The 23,971-nt window shown below is 45.1% G+C and overlaps 1 protein-coding gene across 2 annotated transcripts; it reads right to left on the minus strand.

Moving 5' to 3' along the window:
• Positions 1–1,286: 1,286 nt before the first annotated feature.
• LOC137439983 (zinc finger and BTB domain-containing protein 20) lies at positions 1,287–23,971 on the minus strand. 2 transcript variants are annotated; one of them, XM_068136308.2, is made up of 5 exons: positions 23,297–23,971; positions 17,429–17,616; positions 10,488–12,081; positions 8,403–9,184; positions 1,287–1,458 (listed from the first exon to the last, which is right to left on the minus strand). In XM_068136308.2, exons 2-5 carry the CDS (start codon positions 17,603–17,605, stop codon positions 1,429–1,431), a joined length of 2,583 nt encoding a protein of 860 aa, XP_067992409.2. In that variant the 5' UTR covers positions 17,606–17,616; positions 23,297–23,971; the 3' UTR covers positions 1,287–1,428. The 2 variants fall into 2 exon arrangements, with proteins under 2 accessions (XP_067992409.2, XP_067992408.2); XM_068136307.2 differs by lacking the exon at positions 1,287–1,458 and having other exon boundaries at positions 7,980–9,184.

A 23,971-nucleotide genomic window follows, 5' to 3' on the forward strand; every position in this document is an offset into this window, starting at 1 on the left:
AGGGGGTGCGTGGTCATGACAAGACAAGGAGGGGGTGCGTGGTCACGACAAGACAAGGAGGGGGTGCGTGGTCACGACAAGACAAGGAGGGGATGCGTGGTCACGACAAGACTAGGAGGGGATGCGTGGTCACGACAAGACAAGGAGGGGCTGCGTGGTCACGACAAGACAAGGAGGGGATGCGTGGTCACGACAAGACAAGGAGGGGATGCGTGGTCACGACAAGACAAGGAGGGGGTGCGTGGTCACGACAAGGCAAGGAGGGGGTGCGTGGTCACGGCAGAACAAGGAGGGGGTGCGTGGTCACGACAAGACAAGGAGGGGGTGGGTGGTCACGACAAGACAAGGAGGGGGTGCGTGGTCACGGCAAGACAAGGAGGGGGTGCGTGGTCATGACAAGACAAGGAGGGGGTGCGTGGTCACGGCAGAACAATGAGGGGGTGCGTGGTCACGGCAGAACAATGAGGGGGTGCGTGGTCACGACAAGACAAGGAGGGGGTGCGTGGTCACGGCAGAACAATGAGGGGGTGCGTGGTCACGACAAGACGAGGAGGGGGTGCGTGGTCACAAGACAAGGAGGGGGTGTGTGGTCACGACAAGACAAGGAGGGGGTGTGTGGTCACGACAAGACAAGGAGGGGGTGTGTGGTGACGGCAGAACAAGGAGGGGGTGTGTGGTCACGGCAGAACAAGGAGGGGGTGTGTGGTCATGGCAGGAAAAGGAGGTGGTGTGTGGGTGAAACCTGCAATTAAGGTTAAGGCAATGCACGAGTGAGTGAAACCAGCACCACTCCGAAGGCAGTGCACGCATTTACTTTATTGCTTCATATCCGAGCAGCAACAGAGATAGATAGAGAGATAGAGATAGAGAGAGAGACAGACAGAGAGAGAGAGAGAGAGAGGACATGCAGCATAGTTCCTTAGTGCTGCAGCATCTGTAAGCTTCACTACAATCGCTTACCTTATCCCAATGATCTGCATCGCCAAGCCACTTGTTTGCGTAGCTCGCATCACTCTTTATCATTGCTCCAATGGGTGATATTGCCCATATCACAAGGACTATTCCAACTGCATGACTAATGGAGAAATACAAGTTAAATGTCCAAGAGGAGGAAGGGGGGAAATGGGGAGAACACCTCATTTACACTGGCACATCTGAACTGCACGACATATCTACACAATTGTTCACCGCCACCATATTGGTTTCGGTTTTGTTCATTTATTTGGCAGAGTTCAGGGATGAAAATTACGGGGCGGAAGTGCGAGCGCCAAAGCCACTGTCTCGCTTGGTGGGGTTCTGGGGCAAACAGCCGTCGGCTCGAATCCATAAAGCGCATTTTTCAATTTGTGTGATGGCCTTTGGGAATGGCAGAAAGTCCATGCCAATGTGACTCTCCGGGTCATTCGAAAAAACACGGAACAAGCTCTGTCAATGAAGGTACTCGAGTATTTCCGGCACCTGCAAAGTAAGTGTTGCATAATAGGGGTATTAGAAAACATTATAATGGAACAAGATGATAGATTTAATGAATGAATGGTTTCAATATTAAAAGCAAACCCATCACTGAGAGAGCAAATAAAAGTGGTTGGAGAGGAAACTTTCTTCCAGGACGCATAATGGGTCAGGTGTAGCATCATCTGCCAGTGCACCTGCAGACTATCCCGGGTGTAAAAATTAATCCAATGGGACTTGGTTTTTTTTTGTTTTTAAATGGTAGTCTGGTGTGCCAGGAAAAATACATCATTTATAGGAGCGAGACTCATTGAAGAGCAAGGTAGAAGTGACATTGGTACAAATATCAAGGGAATGAATGAACAGGAAAGGAGGAGGGGAGGAAACATTGAAAATAGCAAGCAGGATGTTTGGGTTCGGAAACGTTAATCGGGGTAATATAAGGATTGTGGGTATAGTTGGAGGATGACAACAGATGGCGGTGCACTCCTTGCTGGAAGCCCTGGATGGAAGAGACAGAACAGCCTCTGAAAGGGGGGTTCCATCGACGAGAGAAGCGAGGAATAAAAGTTGAGGTGTGCAATCAGCCTGGATTTTGGAAGATCAACCAGGAGAGGTTACTGGAAGAACACGTGCATCCTGGGGTGGCAGTCAGAGGACAGAAAGCAGAGGAAGCTTTGTCGTAGAATAGAAGGTAGAAAATAGACAGCCGACCTGCTTGCGATATGATAGCAACAGACCTTGTGCTTTGGCCTTGTCACTAGAGATTCCAACCATTTTAAGAGCTTTAGATTCCAAATAATCCAGGAAAGACAGATGTGATGCTGGGATGCCAGCCCATAGGAGAGAGCAGCACTCATTGAACAATGGACAAAGACCTTGAAGACTGGGAGTAGTTCTGATTTTCCAAGGAAAGACTTGGATCAACGAAGGATGCCAAGTCTGCAGATGACTTTGGTGGCCAGCTTTGCTAAGTGGTTGGTCCAGGTCATGGCTGATGGTGAGTCCAACAAGTTCAAGAGACTGAACCTCTTCCAGTGGCTGACTGTGGTAATAGACAGGTGGGTTCGTTTGACAATCTTTCCAGAGCGACAGTGCAAGATTGAAATTTACCATGATTGAAGGACATGCTCCATTTATCAGACCAGAGTCTAATCATTTCTATATCAGCAGAGGGATGAGAGTACTGTATGATACAATGTGGAGTCAGATAGGTCATTCATATAAATTAGGAAGAAGACTGGACCCAAGGTCTGACCTAGTGAACTCCAGCCTCCATCAGAAGAGAGGAGGAATGATTCCTTTGATGGCAACATGTTGACTGCATGAGTTGAGGAAGTCAGAAATTAAGGAATGAAGGCGGCCTTCTATCCCACAAGCAGAGATCTTGGCAAGCAAAGTAGAAAGGCAGAACTTTGTGAAATGCCGAGAAATGCCCAGGAAGACGGTTATAACCTCTTATTTGGGATTGAGGACCTTAACCATTGCTGAAAGAGGAGCAGAAGCATGTCCAGAGTTAATTGACTGGGACAGAATCCAGACTGATGGTCAGAGATCAGGTTTGAAAACAGGAAATATTTGACATCAGAATGATAGATTCCATTACCTTGCATGTCATTGGAAGCAAGCTCACTGGCCAAAATTGGTAGGGTCTCTTTTTGCACCCTCCTTGTGGATGGGAGTGATGTTTCCTGAATTCCAAGCAGAGGGTAAATGGTTAAAGAAATGGCAACAGCAGCAGAGCAGGATTGCACAGCATGGAAATCTGGGGGTATTTCCAAAACAGGGTCATGGCTGGACAGAACTTCTCTACCTCCTTAGGTGAGAAAGACACAGAGTAGTTATGTTGGGGTAAGATAGGTATAGAACGGGATGGGTTGGGCACACGATATTTGGAGACAAACACAATGTGGAGACATTTTGCCTTGTCTTGGACAGAGTCTGCAGTACATCCTTTTGAGGAGTGGTACGAGATGACGAGGGGTAAGGGGATTATGCCGATTGAGGTGAGGGCCATTTCTGTACTCGTGATAGCCAAGCAAATTATCTTAACGGGACGGAAATTGTTGTGACAAGATTTGATCTGTGTCTGGGTGCCTCATACCGATTTCTCACCAACGATCTCGTTGAATAGACGAGTCCAAACAGTCCTATGTTCTCAAGAAGTTGAGCAAACGCATCGTGCACGGGCTGCATTTTGGGTTTCATGCCCGTTTGGATTTTGAGTTTCATGCCCGTTTGGATTTGGGGTTTCATGCCCGTTTGGATTTGGGGTTTCATGCCCGTTTGGATTTTGGGTTTCATGCCCGTTTGGATTTTGGGTTTCATGCCCGTTTGGATTTTGGGTTTCATGCCCGTTTGGATTTTGGGTTTCATGCCCGTTTGGATTTGGGGTTTCATGACCGTTTGGATTTGGGGTTTCATGCCCGTTTGGATTTTGGGTTCCATGCCCGTTTGGATTTTGGGTCTCATGCCCATTGCCCATTTGGATTTGGGGTTTCATGCCCGTTTGGATTTGGGGTTTCATGCCCGTTTGGATTTTGGGTTTCATGCCCGTTTGGATTTTGGGTTTCATGCCCGTTTGGATTTTGGGTTTCATGCCCGTTTGGATTTTGGGTTTCATGCCCGTTTGGATTTTGGGTTTCATGCCCGTTTGGATTTGGGGTTTCATGACCGTTTGGATTTGGGGTTTCATGCCCGTTTGGATTTTGGGTTCCATGCCCGTTTGGATTTTGGGTCTCATGCCCATTGCCCATTTGGATTTGGGGTTTCATGCCCGTTTGGATTTGGGGTTTCATGCCCGTTTGGATTTTGGGTTTCATGCCCGTTTGGATTTTGGGTTTCATGACCGTTTCGATTTGGGGTTTCATGCCCGTTTGGATTTTGGGTTTCATGCCCGTTTGGATTTTGGGTTTCATGTCCATTTGGATTTGGGGTTTCATGACCGTTTGGATTTTGGGTTTCATGTCCATTTACATTTTGGGTTTCATGCCCATTTAGATTTTGGGTTTCATGCCCGTTTGGATTTTGGGTTTCATGCCCGTTTGGATTTTAAGTTTCATGCCCGTTTGGATTTTGGGTTTCATGCCCGTTTGGATTTGGGTTTCATGCCCGTTTGGATTTGGGGTTTCATGCCCGTTGGATTTTGGGTTTCATGCCCGTTTGGATTTTGGGTTTCATGCCCGTTTGGATTTTGGGTTTCATGCCCGTTTGGATTTCATGCCCGTTTGGATTTTGGGTTTCATGTCCATTTGGATTTTGGGTTTCATGACCATTTGGACTTTGGGTTTCATGCCCATTTGGATTTGGGTTTCATGCCCGTTTGGATTTTGGGTTTCATGCCCTTTTGATTTTGGGTTTCATGTCCATTTGGATTTGGGGTTTCATGGCCGTTTGGATTTTGGGTTTCATGTCCATTTAGATTTTGGGTTTCATGCCCATTTAGATTTTGGGTTTCATGCCCGTTTGGACTTTGGGTTTCATGCCCGTTTGGATTTTGGGTTTCATGCCCGTTTGGATTTTGGGTTTCATGCCCGTTTGGACTTTGGGTTTCATGCCCGTTTGGATTTTGGGTTTCATGCCCGTTTGGATTTGGGTTTCATGCCCGTTTGGATTTTGGGTTTCATGTCCATTTGGATTTGGGGTTTCATGACCGTTTGGACTTTGGGTTTCATGCCCATTTGGATTTGGGTTTCATGCCCGTTTGGACTTGGGGTTTCATGCCCGTTTGGACTTGGGGTTTCATGCCCGTTTGGACTTGGGGTTTCATGCCCGTTTGGACTTTGGGTTACATGCCCGTTTGGATTTTGGGTTTCATGTCCGTTTGGATTTGGGGTTTCATGCCCGTTTGGATTTGGGTTTCATGCCCGTTTGGATTTTGGGTTTCATGTCCATTTGGATTTGGGGTTTCATGACCGTTTGGACTTTGGGTTTCATGCCCATTTGGATTTGGGTTTCATGCCCGTTTGGACTTGGGGTTTCATGCCCGTTTGGACTTGGGGTTTCATGCCCGTTTGGACTTGGGGTTTCATGCCCGTTTGGACTTTGGGTTACATGCCCGTTTGGATTTTGGGTTTCATGTCCGTTTGGATTTGGGGTTTCATGACCGTTTGGATTTTGGGTCTCATGCCCGTTTGGATTTTGGGTCTCATGCCCGTTTGGATTTGGGATTTCATGCTTATGACGCACATTGTAGGAGTTGCATTTTACGGACGATTGACATATCCTTGACTGAACACCGACTTTTAACAATCTAATAACTTTTAACAAAGAACGTGTCCTAAAGGTATTTGCCATCAGGCAGGAAGCGTCGCAACCTCCGTACAGGTCACACCATTCTAGAGTTTATGCGGTTCATAAAAAAGGTGCAAAAGTGAAAGACTCACACCACAGCAAAGAAGTGCCAGGGGAAATGAGGAAATAGACAAGCAGGCATATTAACTACTGGCAGAAAGAAGCTGTCCCTATGTAGCACAAGGTTCCTTCAAGTGTATAACATCAAGTGATTGTATGATGCACACAAAACAAAGGTCCACACATTGCTTCTATGCTGAACTCCAATTCCGTCATCCATTGCCCCTTTAAGCCGATTGGTGAACGGACTGCTACCATGACGGCACGGCACAAAAATGGCTCAAGGAAAAAGGTAGTGGTGAAAAACTAGGGATGACAAAACGTGATTTTGAGGATTTGTAAAGACATCGAAATGCTGAGTATTCTGCAGCAATTGGTCTTGGAAGGTCAATCGTTGATAACACCGAACTTGTGTAACGTAACATAATGGTGTACGCTCCAAAGCGTAACTTCACTGTGGGTTCTTTTCATCGGGATGTTTCCATGGACCAGCTTCCAGTGGATGATGTTACACGGCAACTCTACTCATTCATTCATTGACTTGCAATTCATTGACAAAATAATCTCGTCCTTTTAAACTGCACTAACCCGTGTGAGCATAGCGACCGTGCCCGACCTTTCTCCAGTCGGCTTGTAAAAAACAAAAAAAAACAATTAAAAACATTCAAGGAGTGCCAGCTTGAGCCAGTAAGGAAAATTATTCATCAAGATCAAAATAATTATTCATTCCCAAACTCTGTCAAACAAAGTGCTTCAGGGTGTCAAGATTTGGATTTCAATCCCACAATCCCACCCCCACCCCCTACCTTCCCAAACAAAAAGTCTTCGATTTACTCCCCTACCTCCTCCTTTACACTCTCAAAATGAATCACCCACTGGGTAAACTCTGCTTCTCGCTGGAAAAGAGAGCGGATGAGCATTGAGAAGTTGCAAACAACGAACACAGTTACAGTTAACCATTGTACATGACCATGATCAAGTTAATGCCAGTGCGGTTACCAATCACCTTTCTCCAGCAACCCTCCATCCCTCACAGCCACCACAATACGCATTACCTGCGGAGTACACCTCAAATTGCATTACAGGATTGGACAATTCCATTCGCCTCTAATTGTGCCTTCCTTACCTTCCCAAACTCAAAGAAAAAGTTGACCACCTGAACCAACCTGGTCAAAGCGTAACAACGATCATCGCCCCAACATTTTCATACATTAGTCACATACCAGTGGCTTCGACCTTCGTATCGGCCCGTCCGCCATTAAAAATCAATCAAAGCCTGTCTAGCGCAACCCGACCAGAGTGCCACTCACTAAAACAAACTCATCTGACGCTCACCTTCCATCCACCTGCCGGACGACCAACTATCTCGTGTTCACACGTGATATCCTAGAATCGCCCTTTTCATAAAAATATAATCACTAAAAATATATTGCCCTCATTGAAAAAATATCCCCATTTCCTTCCCGTATAAATCTTCCATATTCGCCACCCCTGCCCGCACACTTTGTACCCATCATGACCTTATGTTAATCCTTGTCCATCAACCACCATAAAAGTTAGTGCATTTCCTCCCTCCACACAATAGTAGTCTGCCCTCCATTCATAACAAATAGGTCATGGTGGCAGATGGAATTCGGTCAACCACCTCGACCGACCTTTCCAACCAACCGCAGCACCATGAAGAAAATTCAAATTCATCACCACAATTGCACCTCCATTCTTATTACCTCCACTATTGCTTTGCTTACAGAGCACAACAGCTTCCCCTAATACTCCTGACCACCATTATCGTCCGTAATACAAACATGGCATCCTGGTAATATATCGATAAACTATCACAACTTGTTTCACCGACCGTCACTTTCCTCATTCTCGACAAAGATTGCCGTCACTTAACAGCACACGCACATCGGCGACACAAACCCCATTTTTATCCCTTCCTTTTCCCCTTCCCCTTCAGGCACAGAGGTTGTTAAGAGCGAGTCAGGCACCGGTGAGTGCCGCGTGAGTCTCGGAGCCTCAGACCCTGGGGAATCGAACGTCACAGCGAGACGGGGATGAGTTGAAAAATGAATCGAGGGCAGAAAGTCAAAAGAGCTAGTTGGGGGTGCTGGGTGCATCATGGAAGAAGTGCAATTCCATCTCGAGGAGAAAATGGTGTTTAGGAGTGGTGATGAAGTAAGGTACGGCCTTTATAAAGCATCCTTAAATGTATACGAATAACAAAAATGGTAAATGAATATACACCATATATGTTCATATTCCATAATCTTTTAAGGAGTGAAAAGGAGACCGGTTAGGGAAGAAGGAAAGGAGTGAGGTTAAGTTGACTTGAAAAGGGTAGAAAATGAGGAACGTGGAGTCCCAAGTATGGAGAATAACAAGGGACAGAAAAAGTACAAGGACGAGGGATCACAAAAGAGATCAAATGGAATAAGTCGGAAAGGGCACGTGCACAGAATAGATTGTGAACTGAGGTGAAAAGAAGGGCAGCAAATGAATAACGGAGCAGGTGGAGCAAGGCCTACGTAGTTTTAAAGCGATTCGAATCGCGGTACAGGTGCTTGTGGGTGCGAAGGTTGAGCGTTTGAATGCACCTGTAAATGGGCCTGCAGAGCGTCTGCAGTGAGACAAACCGAGGGGCAAACAGTACAATTGAGGGGTCGTACGGTGTCAGAGACACTTGGCTCTGGTATCCGTGTTTCCCACTTGACCAGGTCACCTTGTTCGGTGCCATCTATCCTCTCAATTTCCACCTGGTCGTCTTGCATTCTGAAGGGGAAAGTCAACGTCTGTTCTTCTGCCTTTGCCTTGGCTTCCACCGAGTGAGCGGCGGAAGGTACGTTGTCGGACGTTTGCGTCACATCGGCCATTATTCCAGAATACGCCATGAGGGCAGTCGTCACGGGCACAAAAATTGACGGAGAAATGCCGGCAGCCATGTTTGAACCGTCAACGGCAATGTCCAACACGCCGGCAGCCGTGTCGGGGGCGACCGAAGTTACGATCGAGGTATCGGGAACCATTGTGGTCGAGCTGGAAGTCGAAGCGGGTTTTGCAGTAGTCATGGTTGTACTGGCAGAACAGGTATCCGCATCGACAGCGGTGGAAACAGGTAGCGAAGGTAGCGCATGTGTGGCGGCGTGACGCTCCAAGAGACTGCGATGAGAGAATTTTCTGCTACATGCCGGGCAGGGAAAATGGCGTTCGCCCCGGTGCAAACGCATGTGCACGTTTAAGGAGCTCTTCTGCGTGAACCTTTTATTGCACACCGTGCACTGGTATGCACGCACACCCGTATGTGTGACCATGTGCTTGATAAGGTAGTCCTTGAGTGAGAAGGAACGCCAACACACCCCACACTGGTGAGGCTTCTCACCTTGGGGAATGTGTAGGGATGAGAAAAGGAGAAGGAAACAATTCGAACAAACAACTTTCAGATAGGATCGCTTCCTGGATCTTTAAACAATCCGGTGCCATTATATCCACAACATGGAGGTGGGAGCGGTAGTGTGGGGGTGCGAGGCATAGTGGGGAGTGGGGTGCACATTGTGGAGGGGATGGCATGCATCGTCAAAGGGAAGCATTGTATCCTGGGTACAGTGGACTCGCCATTTTTAATAAGGGGCTCAGGAGACCACCCTCGCCAATTTCAATAAGACCATTTCTAAGAGGCCAGGGCTTGTTTTTTTTTAACTTAAGTTACAATGATCACTTTTACTGTGCAAAAATTCATGTTGCTGTACATTGTTTTTCATTCATATGCAGAACGAGCCTACGGATCATTTGCTGGGGCGTGGCTGTGCCGCTGATGCAGTGTTGGTTAGAGCAGGGATTTGCAATTTGTTCAGGGTGCCGGCGTTAAGTCGCCTTCTCAATGCCAAAGATACCGTGGAATATTTAACGTCCACCGACTAATTCCATCCGACGGACACCCGTCCAACTCAGGCTGGACAGCTCAGAGGCGAGTGCGCACCCCTCCGGGCGATCCTGCCAGCCCCGCAAACGTACCATCCAATTGGCGAGAGTAGACCCCGTAACAAGAATAACATGGAAAACGTTGTGCTAAAATAACCGTTCGATGCAATGTTCGGACGTCCATCGTCATTGTGACTTGTTGGAGGCTCCGAGTCGGCTCTCGCCAATTTGAACGAAAAGTAGCACAAGCCATTGGGCGCAGGTTTTTACCTCACGTGTGCTCTGCAGCAGTGACGAAAGTGTTAAAAAAACTAATAATAATCACCAATTCTCATGGTCTTCCAAACCTATCGATTTGAATTGACAAGAGTAGACGATTTTTACAAGAATAAGTCTCTGGAATTATGCTGTGGACCCTGCCAATTGATCGAATGACGTATGGAGGTAAAATATTGTGGGTGTGGCTTGAATGTAAATTCTGTCGGAATGCAATGTATTTACGCAAACTACACATTAAGTGAATGCGACAGCACAATACATAAATACGAGGGTGAATCAAAAAGTAAAGGGAATTTTGCTGAATCAATTTTTAAAAGAAAATTCCCTTTACTTTTTGATTTCTCCTCGTTGATGAAGCACGAGACGACGTGTGTACACCAGAATCATCATGGACCACATAACCTCTTGCGTACAGACAGTGTCACTCCGCCTTACAGATATGCCAGCCCGAAAAGTTTAATTTAAACTCATCGTCCGAATCTTACCCGTGTGCACAAACATGTGCTTTACGTAGTTCTGTTTTGCTGTGAACGTTTTGTAGCACAATGTGCACGCGTATGCCTTTCTCTCAACTCCCGCGGCTCCGGTGCCTCCCGCAGTTCCCACAAGTCCACCGACCCTGGGAACGATCGGTGGTGTCGTGGTAATGGGACTAGGAAGTAAGGCCGTGGATCCAAGTCGTCCCAGAGGCAGCAAGAGTTGATGTAGTTGCGCTGGTGTTTGTTCACACGGATCAATTCCTGACATTTGGTGATGGGTCGACAGCATGTGAGTTTCAACTTCTCCGAGACGCGGAGGTGCGAGGTTAATAACCGGGGACATGGAAGTCTGTGAGCAGGTCGTCATGCCGACGATTGGTCTGACGATGTTCTGTGCTTCCCGAGTCGAAATAATTGACGGTGGCACAACAAGAGTCTGAGAACACAGCCGCACCTGCGAAGAAGGGGAACCCGAACCGACTGATGTCGGAGGAAGAGTATACATTTTCAAGCTCGATCCTCCAGTTACTCCACCTGCATTACCCCCATCGAAATGTTGTGGATAAATCGCCGATGCCTGGAGGCCGACGGGCAGTCCACAAATGCTCGCTCTCACACCACCACCCTCTGTTTTCACCAAAAGTACCTGCCCAGGCATTGGTGGCACAGTCGGTTGCTGGGGGTCTGCAGAAGCTTGAGATGGTCTTTCTGGTGACAGAGAGCTCAGAGAGAACGGGCAACAAATAGCTCCGGAATCTACAGAGCGTGAGCGGCCATCGGCACTCGCCGGCACTTTACCCGGTACTCCCAATGTCTCAGAAAGTGAGCGCTTCTTCGCCGAAGCCTCGACCAGCTGTATTGACCCTGCATCTTCATTATATTTGACCGTCTCAAAACAAAAGTCCCCATCATCTGGCTCTTGTTTCACCAAAGCCAATGGTATTCGTACCGGACACAACTGCTTCCGATCATGCCGACGACACATCGCGGTGGTTTGGGCTCTTCCACCCATGGCACAGACTCTGATCCTTTCCACCTCGCCAAATCTGTGTGTCTCCTCATCCTCTTCCACCTCCTCTTCCTCCTGCTTGACCAACTCGTCTTCCTCAACACCATCCTCATCTCCTTCCATCTCTTCTTCCTCTTCAACATCTCTCTGCCATTGCTCACCCACGCGCTCTCTTGCTCCCCAAAAGTCGCCTTCCTCGCTCCCAGATACTTCTCCCGTAGATTCCAAACCATGGTACACTTCCGTCGCAACCACACCGATGCTGTCGCTCCTTGCTTCGGCCCCCGAACCACCAGCCACAGAACCGGACGTGGCATCGCTTTGCCAGGCCTCGCTAAAACTAACGCTGAGCTCCCCTATCCCTCCAGTGCCCACACTGTTGCTGACGGAGCAGCTCTGAGAGACTATGCGTGTACATTCATCGATCACGGATTTGATCTGCAGCACAGAAGCAGCCGTCAAGATCTGAAGTGCTTCTGAGTGCGGGAACCGCAACACACCAGAATACATGAAGTCAAGGAGACGTGCCACGGAATTAGGGGACGCCACACACGGAATCTCCACCTGGCTGTATCCCAAAAGCAGCTTGTCCTTGGGGAAGGTTTGGAAATGATTGGCTTATGGTTAGAATTACAAATTGAAATCTCCTGTTTGTTGGTCAAAATGACGCAATTCATGAGTGAATGAATGAAACAGGGAACATTATAGTTGTGCTACATATTCATCCCCATGCACATAACCAAAGACAACTTTTGTTTTGCCTATTTTGAATGTGGGGATGAAGTTAACTGGCCAATGGAAACATGCAGATGTCCATCAAATAAAAGGAAGCCTCAACGAAACATGTTTATACGTGCAAGCAATACGTGTCTTGGTATACATTTTCATAAATGTTTTATGTGTATGCGTGCATGTTCATACATATTTGTGTATACATGCATGTTCATACATGTATTCATGCATGTTCATACATGCTTATATGTGTGCATGTTCATACATGTTTATATGCGTGCATGTTCATAAGTGTATATGTGCATGTTCATACATGTTTATAAGTGTATACGTGCATGATCATATATGTATACATATATACTTGCATGTTCATACATGTTTATATGTGTGTGGGTGCATGTTCATACATATTTGTGTATGCGTGCATGTTCATACATGTTTATAAGTGTATACGTGCATGATCATATATGTATACATATATACTTGCATGTTCATAAATGTTTTATGTGTAGGCATGCATGTTCATACATATTTGTGTATGTGTGCATGTTCATACATGTTTATATGTGTGCATGTTCATATGTGTATATGTGCATGTTCATACATGTTTATAAGTGTATGCGTGCATGGTCATATGTGTATACATATATACTTGCATGTTCATACATGTTTATATGTGTGCATGTTCATACATGTTTATATGTGTGCATGTTCATAAGTGTATATGTGCATGTTTATAAGTGTATACGTGCATGATCATTTATGTATACATATATACTTGCATGTTCATACATGTTCATACATGTATATGTGCAAGTTCATACATGTTTATATGTCTATACATGTATGTTCATACATGTTTATGTGTATACATGCATGCTCATACATGTTTATACGTGTATGCATGCATGGCCAAACATGTTTATACATGTAAATGTGCATGTTCACAATGTTCATACATGTGTACAGGTGTATACATGCATGGTCATATCTTTATAGGTGAATACATGCATGTTCATACAAGTGTATACATGCACATTCATACATGCTTATATGTGCATGTTCACATGTTTATACATTGTATATGTGCATGTTCATACATGTTTATACATGCATGTTCATACATGTTAATATGTGTATACGTGCATGTTCATACATGTTTATAGGTGTATTTGTGCAAGTTCATACATGTTTATGTCTATACATGTATGTTCATACATGTTTATATGTGTATACATGCATGCTCATACATGTTTATATGTGTATGCATGCATGGCCAAACATGTTTATACATGTAAATGTGCATGTTCATACATGTGTACAGGTGTATACATGCATGGTCATATCTTTGTAGGTGAATACATGCATGTTCATACAAGTGTAGACATGCACATTCATACATGCTTATATGTGCATGTTCACATGTTTATACATTGTATATGTGCATGTTCATACATGTTTATACGTGCATGTTCATACATGTTAATATGTGTATACGACATACGTGCATGTTCATACATGTTTATAGGTGTATTTGTGCAAGTTCATAAATGTTTATAGGTGTGTACATGCATGTTCATGCATGTTTTTAGCAATTTGATCATTGAAAATCTTCTTTTTTTTTTTCCTTTGGTGTACATGTACAATGCCTACAGCTCACAGATTAACTTGTACACAGACAAGGACATTTGAAAACAACAGTGCAACCTTACAATGTGAGACGAAACACAATTTGGGACTTGAACCTGGAATCCCAGCATTTTGACATGTGCTCAGGTGGGACCGCAGTGACGAAAGAAAAGATCAATTTTGACTGGGGATTCATGCCTGTATGTTGTCCGTTCGTGTTACCATCCAAACCACTGGATCCTAATGTAGGAAAACAGGATTGCAAATCCCATATACCGTTCATTTGTCCATCATGCATATGCCCTTGTAATTCATGTAAAAATAAGTTTATGTCTTCTAAAGTCTTTGTCCTGCATGTGATGTATGTAAGAGCTTCTCAGATAACTATGAAGAAGCAGAGCCAACCTTGCTTAGTATTCGTGTGAAAATGATGAAACAAATATTAAGTTTGTAAAAGTACAATCATATCAATAATAATGTGCTAATGTCGTAGCATTGTACATGTATGAGCTCTTCCATTAACCTTAAGCACTTTATAAACTAGAGCAGTGGTTCCCAAACTTTTTTTATCCATGACCTAAAATTTGAAATCGCATTAGCCTCGCGACCCAAATGGTACCGATACAAACTCAGTACCTTCGACAAAAATTGTCAGAGAAAACACTTTTGACGTGAAAATCCCCCTAAAAAAGCCGGGATTCTAAGGGGGATCTTTTAAGTTTGGGCTGTGATCCCAGGATTGGGAACCCCTGAACTAGAGAGTCGATCGCACACCTTACCCCACGTAGTCTTGAGCAAAAAGGACATGGGCGCGGGATCTGTGAGCGGCAAAATTGATTGGTCGAGGTGATATAAAATGCCGTAATATTTTGTCCAAGTACTGCTAAACAGAAGGGTTTTTGAAAGTGGTAAAAAGGTGATTTGTGTTCTACAGTGTTGAAGTATATAATTAAATTGAAATAAAATAAACATTCAACGGTTGTAGGAAAACAATTTCAGAAGTTTACCAATGCAGAGTCTTTTACACCACCCTATTTAAAATGTTACATTAGTTGTTTGTGACTGGTGTTTGTGTTCTTTATAACATCCTTAAAAACAGTGTTTCCTGTTTGGAATAATTTTCAATTTTTGTTGACTGCCAGACAGGAACAGTAAAAATAATGTCTCACTTCTCTCTGCGCATGCGCGATCGGGACAAATTCAGAGCCAAAGGTCTGTAAACTACAGGTTGGTTTTTCGATTCGTGTTCAAAATATAACTCAATTTAAATCGAGCGATTCCTCGATCATAAGCTGACGTTTGTAGACAGGATAGACAGACAGACAATGTGAAGCATTTACTTAACCCCGCTATTCGCTTTGCGCACGCACAGGGAGGGTAACCACGTCTTTGTTTAAACTTTTAATGATCTCATGAAACGTTCACGCTTGGTCTTCATTCGACTCTTCGATAAAATCTGTTTCCCCTTGAACCAAACCACCATCTCTATTCCCACCGATGCTGTCGAGGAAACATCTCTCCATCTTCGACTTAAAATTACTTTTGCGTTACTTTGTCACCTTTTGTTTTCTTGTTCGGAAAGAAAAATTTGAAATAACGAATGGAAATGTATTCTCCATTCCCATTGTGTGGAATATTTCAATTAGTCTAGCCAGCTCGGCAAGCAAGTCCAGACAGCTCGGGAAGGAAGTAAGTCTACACAGCTTGGGAAGGAAGTAAGTCTACACAGCTCGGGAAGGAAGGAAGTCCAGACAGCTCGGGAAGGAAGTAAGTCCACACAGCTCGGGAAGGAAGTGAGTCTAGCCAGCTCGGCAAGCAAGTCCAGACAGCTCGGGAAGGAAGTAAGTCTAGACAGCTCGGCAAGCAAGTCCAGACAGCTCGGGAAGGAAGTAAGTCTAGACAGCTCGGCAAGCAAGTCCAGACAGCTCGGGAAGGAAGTAAGTCTAGACAGCTCGGCAAGCAAGTCCAGACAGCTTGGGAAGGAAGTAAGTCGAGAGAGCTCAGGAAGTAAGTCTAGACAGCTGGGGAAGGAAGGAAGTCCAGACAGCTCGGGAAGGAAGTCCAGACAGCTCGGGAAGGAAGTAAGTCGAGAGAGCTCAGGAAGTAAGTCTACACAGCTGGGGAAGGAAGGAAGTCGAGACAGCTCGGGAAGGAAGTAAGTCTACACAGCTCGGGAAGGAAGGAAGTCCAGACAGCTCGGGAAGGAAGTAAGTCTACACAGCTCGGGAAGGAAGTGAGTCTAGCCAGCTCGGCAAGCAAGTCCAGACAGCTCGGGAAGGAAGTAAGTCTAGACAGCTCGGCAAGCAAGTCCAGACAGCTCGGGAAGGAAGTAAGTCTAGACAGCTCGGCAAGCAAGTCCAGACAGCTCGGGAAGGAAGTAAGTCTAGACAGCTCGGCAAGCAAGTCCAGACAGCTTGGGAAGGAAGTAAGTCGAGAGAGCTCAGGAAGTAAGTCTAGACAGCTGGGGAAGGAAGGAAGTCCAGACAGCTCGGGAAGGAAGTCCAGACAGCTCGGGAAGGAAGTAAGTCGAGAGAGCTCAGGAAGTAAGTCTACACAGCTGGGGAAGGAAGGAAGTCGAGACAGCTCGGGAAGGAAGTAAGTCTACACAGCTCGGGAAGGAGGTAAGTCTAGACAGCTTGGGAAGGAAGGAAGCCCAGACAGCTCGGGAAGGAAGTAAGTCTAGACAGCTCGGGAAGGAAGTAAGTCGAGAGAGCTCAGGAAGTAAGTCTACACAGCTGGGGAAGGAAGGAAGTCGAGACAGCTCGGGAAGGAAGTAAGTCTACACAGCTCGGGAAGGAGGTAAGTCTAGACAGCTTGGGAAGGAAGGAAGTCCAGACAGCTCGGGAAGGAAGTAAGTCGAGAGAGCTCAGGAAGTAAGTCTACACAGCTGGGGAAGGAAGGAAGTCGAGACAGCTCGGGAAGGAAGTAAGTCTACACAGCTCGGGAAGGAGGTAAGTCTAGACAGCTTGGGAAGGAAGGAAGCCCAGACAGCTCGGGAAGGAAGTAAGTCTAGAGAGCTCAGGAAGTAATTCTAGACAGCTGGGGAAGGAAGTATGTCTAGACAGTTCGGGAAGGAAGGAAGCCCAGACAGCTCGGGAAGGAAGTAAGTCGAGACAGCTTGGGAAGGAAGTAAGTCGAGACAGTTCGGGAAGGAAGGAAGTCGAGACAGCTCGGGAAGGAAGTAAGTCTAGACAGCTCGGGAAGGAAGTAAGTCTACACAGCTCGGGAAGGAAGTAAGTCGAGACAGCTCGGGAAGGAAGTAAGTCTAGACAGCTTGGGAAGGAGGTAAGTCTAGACAGCTTGGGAAGGAAGTAAGTCAGTCTAAACAGCTCGGGAAGGAAGTAAGTCTAGACCGCTGGGGAAGGAAGTAAGTCTAGACAGCTTGGGAAGTATTCAAATCACTCCATGTGGGACCCTCTATATAAGTGAAAATAACCAGAATGAATGAAACCTGCAGCACCTTCTTCATTAAACTAAACTGAACCTTTTTGTCATTAAGTAACGCGTCCTTTGGGGGATGAATGAGGATGAAGGATGAGGGATGGCATCGAACGATCAAAATCAAATGAATGAGAACCTGGAAGAACGGACTGCCGGCAGCAAGTACGCAGCGGTGAGCACGGAGATTCCCCGACGTGCCCTGGACCCTCACGAGGACATCGCAGAAGTGACCCCTGCGGCGCTGTTCGCTCAACTCCCCCAAAAGGACGCTCCCGAAGTTCTGCAGGTTGAGCTGGTGCACACACTCTGCCATGGCGTGCAGCCCTACAAACAGCACGGGGACACGCACGCATCGATGGTGCGCTTTTCACAACCCAAAGTGAGCACAAGATCGACAGCTTGGGGACAACTTCGAACAAATCATTTATGCACGTGTGCCATGTGTCTATTTCAAAGCAAACTGTCTCTTCATATGTTTAACACATTTTGATTTACAAGCGTCATTCAAGTACGTTTCATGGTCGTGCTTGTGCAGTGTGGAGTAAATAGTGCGTTTGGTGTGGAGTAAGTCTTGTGTTTGGTGTGGAGTAAGTCTTGTTTGGTGTGGAGTAAGTGTGTTTGGTGTGGAGTAAATAGTGTGTTTGGTGTGGAGTAAATAGTGCGTTTGGTGTGGAGTAAATAGTGCGTTTGGTGTGGAGTAAATAGTGCGTTTGGTGTGGAGTAAATATTGCGTTTGGTGTGGAGTAAATAGTGCGTTTGGTGTGGAGTAAATAGTGCGTTTGGTGTGGAGTAAATAGTGCGTTTGGTGTGGAGTAAATAGTGCGTTTGGTGTGGAGTAAATAGTGCGTTTGGTGTGGAGTAAATAGTGCGTTTGGTGTGGAGTAAATAGTGCGTTTGGTGTGGAGTAAATAGTGCGTTTGGTGTGGAGTAAATATTGCGTTTGGTGTGGAGTAAATAGTGCGTTTGGTGTGGAGTAAATAGTGCCTTTGGTGTGGAGTGTCTTGTGTTTGTTGAGGAGCAAATAGTGTGTTTGGTGTGGAGTAAATAGTGTGTTTGGTGTGGAGTAAATAGTGTTTGGTGTGGAGTAAATAGTGTGTTTGGTGTGGAGTAAATAGTGCATTTGGTGTGGAGTAAGTCTTGTGTTTGTTGAGGAGCAAATAGTGTGTTTGGGGTGGAGTAAATAGTGTGTTTGGTGTGGAGTAAATAGTGTGTGGTGTGGAGTAAATACTGCGTTTGGTGTGGAGTAAATAGTGCGTTTGGTGTGGAGTAAATAGTGCGTTTGGTGTGGAGTAAGTAATGCATTTTGTGTGGAGTAAGTAATGCGTTTGGTGTGGAGTAAATAGTGCGTTTGGTGTGAAGTAAATAGTGTGTTTGGTGTGGAGTAAATAGTGCATTTGGTGTGGAGTAAGTCTTGTGTTTGTTGAGGAGCAAATAGTGTGTTTGGTGTGGAGTAAATAGTGTGTTTGGTGTGGAGTAAATAGTGTGTTTGGTGTGGAGTAAATAGTGCGTTTGGTGTGGAGTAAATAGTGCGTTTGGTGTGGAGTAAGTAATGCATTTTGTGTGGAGTAAGTAATGCGTTTGGTGTGGAGTAAATAGTGCGTTTGGTGTGGAGTAAATAGTGTGTTTGGTGTGGAGTAAGTCGAGTGTTTGGTGTGGAGTAAGTCGAGTGTTTGGTGTGGAGTAAGTCGAGTGTTTGGTGTGGAGTAAGTAGTGCATTTGGTGTGCAGTAAGTAGTGCATTTTGTGTGGAGTAAATAATGTGTTTGGTGTGGAGTAAGTAATGCGTTTGGTGTGGAGTAAATAATGCGTTTGGTGTGAAGTAAGTCGAGTGTTTGTTGAGGACCAAATAGTGCGTTTGGTGTGGAGTAAATAGTGTTTGATGTGGAGTAAATAATGCATTTGGTGTGGAGTAAATCTTGTTTGTTGAGGAGCAAATAGTGTGTTTGGTGTGGATTAAATAGTGTGTTTGGTGTGGAGTAAATAGTGTGTTTGGTGTGGAGTAAATAGTGTGTTTTGTGTGGAGTAAATAGTGTGTTTGCTGTGGAGTAAATAGTGCGTTTGGTGTGGAGTAAATAGTGTGTTTGGTGTGGAGTAAATAGTGTGTTTGGTGTGGAGTAAATAGTGTGTTTGGTGTGGAGTAAATAATGTGTTTGGTGTGGAGTAAATAGTGTGTTTGGTGTGGAGTAAATAGAGTGTTTGGTGTGGAGTAAATAGTGTGTTTGGTGTGGAGGAAATAGTGTGTTTGGTGTGGAGTAAATAGTGCGTTTGGTGTGGAGTAAGTAGTGCATTTTGTGTGGAGTAAGTAATGCGTTTGGTATGGAGTAAGTAGTGCGTTTGGTGTGGAGTAAGTAGTGCATTTTGTGTGGAGTAAGTAATGCGTTTGGTTGTGGAGTAAGTAGTGCGTTTGGTGTGGAGTAAGTAGTGCGTTTGGTGTGGAGTAAGTAATGCATTTTGTGTGGAATAAGTAATGCGTTTGGTGTGGAGTAAATAGTGCGTTTGGTGTGGAGTAAGTAGTGCATTTGGTGTGGAGTAAGTAATGCGTTTGGTGTGGAGTAAATAGTGTGTTTGGTGTGGAGTTAGTAGTGCATTTTGTGTGGAGTAAGTAATGCGTTTGGTGTGGAGTAAGTAATGCGTTTGGTGTGGAGTAAGTAGTGCGTTTGGTGTGGAGTAAGTAGTGCGTTTGGTGTGGAGTAAATAGTGCGTTTGGTGTGGAGTAAATAGTGCGTTTGGTGTGGAGTAAGTAATGCGTTTGCTGTGGATTAAGTAATGCGTTTGGTGTGGAGTAAGTAATGCGTTTGGTGTGGAGTAAGTAATGCGTTTGGTGTGGAGTAAGTAATGCGTTTGGTGTGGAGTAAGTAGTGCGTTTGGTGTGGAGTAAATAGTGTGTTTGGTGTGGAGTAAATAGTGCGTTTGGTGTGGAGTAAGTAATGCATTTTGTGTGGAGTAAGTAATGCATTTTGTGTAGAGTAAGTAATGCGTTTGGTGTGGAGTAAGTAATGCATTTTGTGTGGAGTAAGTAATGCGTTTGGTGTGGAGTAAGTAATGCGTTTGGTGTGGAGTAAGTAATGCATTTTGTGTGGAGTAAGCAATGCATTTGGTGTGGAGTAAATAGTGCGTTTGGTGTGGAGTAAGTAGTGCATTTGGTGTGCAGTAAGTAGTGCATTTGGTGTGTAGTAAGTCGTGCATTTTGTGTGGAGTAAGTAATGCGTTTGGTGTGCAGTAAGTCGTGTGTTTGTTGAGGAGCAAATACTGCGTTTGGTGTGGAGTAAGTAATGCATTTTGTGTGGAGTAAGTAATGCATTTTGTGTAGAGTAAGTAATGCGTTTGGTGTGGAGTAAGTAATGCATTTTGTGTGGAGTAAGTAATGCGTTTGGTGTGGAGTAAGTAATGCGTTTGGTGTGGAGTAAGTAATGCATTTTGTGTGGAGTAAGCAATGCATTTGGTGTGGAGTAAATAGTGCGTTTGGTGTGGAGTAAGTAGTGCATTTGGTGTGCAGTAAGTAGTGCATTTGGTGTGTAGTAAGTCGTGCATTTTGTGTGGAGTAAGTAATGCGTTTGGTGTGCAGTAAGTCGTGTGTTTGTTGAGGAGCAAATACTGCGTTTGGTGTGCAGTAAATAGTGCATTTGGTGTGGAGTAAATAATGTGTTTTATGTGGAGTAAATAATGCATTTGGTGTGGAGTAAATGGTGTGTTTGGTGTGGAGTATATAGTGTGTTTGGTATAGAGTAAATAATGTGTTTGGTGTGGAGTAAATAATGTGTTTGGTGTGGAGTAAATGGTGTTTGGTGCGGAGTAAATAATGTGTTTGGTATAGAGTAAATAATGTGTTTGGTGTGGAGTAAATACTGCATTTGGTGTGGAGTAAATCGAGTGTTTGGTGTGGAGTAAGTAGTGCATTTGGTGTGCAGTAAGTAGTGCATTTGGTGTGCAGTAAGTAGTGCATTTTGTGTGGAGTAAATAGTGTTTGGTGTGGAGTAAGTCGAGTGTTTGGTGTGGAGTAAGTAGTGCATTTTGTGTGGAGTAAGTAATGCCTTTGGTGTGGAGTAAGTCGAGTGTTTGGTGTGGAGTAAGTCGAGTGTTTGGTGTGGAGTAAGTCGAGTGTTTGGTGTGGAGTAAATAATGTGTTTGGTGTGGAGTAAGTAGTGCATTTTGTGTGAAGTAATGCCTTTGTGGTGGAGTAAATAGTGTGTTTGGTGTGTAGTAAGTAGTGCATTTGGTGTGTAGTAAGTCGTGCATTTTGTGTGTAGTAAGTAATGCGTTTGGTGTGGAGTAAGTCGTGTGTTTGGTGTGTAGTAAGTCGTGCATTTTGTGTGAAGTAAGTAATGCGTTTGGTGTGGAGTAAGTCGTGTGTTTGTTGAGGAGCAAATAGTGCATTTGGTGTGCAGTAAATAGTGCATTTGGTGTGGATTAAATAACGTGTTTGGTGTGGAGTAAATAGTGTGTTTGGTGTGGAGTAAATAATGTGTTTGGTGTGGAGTAAATGGTGTGTTTGGTGTGGAGTAAATAATGTGTTTGGTATGGAGTAAATAATGTGTTTGGTGTGGAGTAAATAATGCATTTGGTGTGGAGTAAATGGTGTGGAGTAAATAATGTGTTTGGTATAGAGTAAATAATGTGTTTGGTGTGGAGTAAATAATGTGTTTGGTGTGGAGTAAATAATGCATTTGGTGTGGAGTAAATCGAGTGTTTGGTGTGGAGTAAGTAGTGCATTTGGTGTGCAGTAAGTAGTGCATTTGGTGTGCAGTAAGTAGTGCATTTTGTGTGGAGTAAGTAATGCCTTTGGTGTGGAGTAAATAGTGTGTTTGGTGTGGAGTAAATAGTGCTTTTGGTGTGGAGTAAGTCGAGTGTTTGGTGTGGAGTAAGTAGTGCATTTTGTGTGGAGTAAGTTATGCCGTTGGTGTGGAGTAAATTGTGTGTTTGGTGTGGAGTAAATAATGCGTTTGGTGTGAAGTAAGTCGAGTGTTTGGTGTGGAGTAAGTAGTGCATTTGGTGTGCAGTAAGTAGTGCATTTTGTGTGAAGTAATGCCTTTGGTGTGGAGTAAATAGTGTGTTTGGTGTAGAGTAAATAATGTGTTTGGTGTGGAGTAAGTAGTGCGTTTGGTGTGCAGTAAGTAGGGCGTTTGGTGTGGAGTAAGTAGTGTTTGGTGTGCAGTAAGTAGTGCCTTTGGTGTGCAGTAAGTAGTGCGTTTGGTGTGCAGTAAGTAGTGTTTGGTGTAGAGTAAATGTGTTTGGTGTGGAGTAAGTAGTGCGTTTGGTGTGCAGTAAGTAGTGCGTTTGGTGTGGAGTGAGTAGTGCGTTTGGTGTGGGGTAAATAGTGCATTTGGTGTGCAGTAAGTGGTACGTTTGGAGCGCAGTAAGTAATGCGTTTGGTGTGGAGTAAGTAGTGCGTTTGGTGTGGGGTAAATAGTGCATTTGGTGTGCAGTAAGTGGTACGTTTGGTGTGCAGTAAGTAATGCGTTTGGTGTGGAGTAAGTAGTGCGTTTGGTGTGGAGTGAGTAGTGCGTTTGGTGTGGAGTGAGTAGTGCGTTTGGTGTGGGGTAAATAGTGCATTTGGTGTGCAGTAAGTGGTACGTTTGGAGCGCAGTAAGTAATGCGTTTGGTGTGGAGTAAGTAGTGCGTTTGGTGTGGGGTAAATAGTGCATTTGGTGTGCAGTAAGTGGTACGTTTGGTGTGGAGTAAGTAGTGCGTTTGGTGTGGAGTGAGTAGTGCGTTTGGTGTGGGGTAAATAGTGCATTTGGTGTGCAGTAAGTGGTACGTTTGGAGCGCAGTAAGTGGTACGTTTGGTGTCAGCAAGTGGTACGTTTGGGCTGCAGCAGTAAGTGGTACGTTTGGTGTGCAGTAAGTGGTACGTTTGGAGTACAGTAAGTGGTACATTTGGTGTGCAGCAAGTCCTATCCCACTGGGACCCCGATCCCCCAGCACAAGACGACGAAAACTAGCGCGAAGCGTTCAGAGCGCGGGCGGCACTGGGTTTGTGACGGTCAGAAAGGTCCCAATGTGTGTACCTCAGCCCGGTTCCCTCCAGAGTTGAACCATTCCGCGTGTTCACGATCCCCCTCCGAGCTCCTCGATTGCGCACAAACAAACACGATGAAAGCGAGGACGGACAAAGACGCGAACGCGAATAAATCGATATTATCCCCGTGCGGCCTGTCGAAAAGGCCGCGAGTCGACAAACGCAACGTTAGCTCCTTGTCTTTCTTCCTTTACTTCTTCTTCTTCCTTTTTCCTCTTCCTCTTCTTCCGATCCGACAACCAACAACCTGTTCTTCTTCCTCCTTCTAAACCTCGCACCTCAGCCTTCTCTTCTTCCTCAACCTTCACCAAGTCCTCTTCTTCCTCTTCATAATATTGTGCTTCCTCATTTAAACTGTTTGCTCTTCTGACACGACACATTTACCTTCTTTTTCCTATTCTATGTCTTCCTCCCATGGATAACGCATACTTTTCTTCCATCTTCGAATCCTGTTCGAATCTTGCCTACAGCATCTTCCGTATTTTACTCCTTCCCTCGTTCAATCCCTGTTCGTTTCGTATTGTTTTTCATTTCTGCTCAATTATCCTCTTTCTCATTTGTTTCTGAATTTATTTCGCACATTCCAATTCTTAACGTAACGGTTTAGCTAATTGGAGCTCGGCTTTCCGCCGAACGATCGACTCGGACACCGCTTCCGTGAAGT

This window comes from Myxine glutinosa, chromosome 14 (assembly GCF_964187855.1).
Source record: "Myxine glutinosa chromosome 14, kmMyxGlut1.1, whole genome shotgun sequence".
NCBI lineage: Eukaryota > Metazoa > Chordata > Myxini > Myxiniformes > Myxinidae > Myxine > Myxine glutinosa.

Coding starts and splice junctions, on each gene's coding strand:
- LOC137439983 (XM_068136307.2), bottom strand. CDS start 17,605: ATGGCAGAGTGTGTGCACCAGCTCAACCTGCAGAACTTCGGGAGCGTC. Junction 12,082..17,428: donor CCGGCAGTCCGTTCTTCCAG/GTTCTCATTCAT, acceptor ACCTTCCCCAAG/GACAAGCTGCTTTTGGGATA. Junction 9,185..10,487: donor GCACATGTTTGTGCACACGG/GTAAGATTCGGA, acceptor ACATTCCCCAAG/GTGAGAAGCCTCACCAGTGT.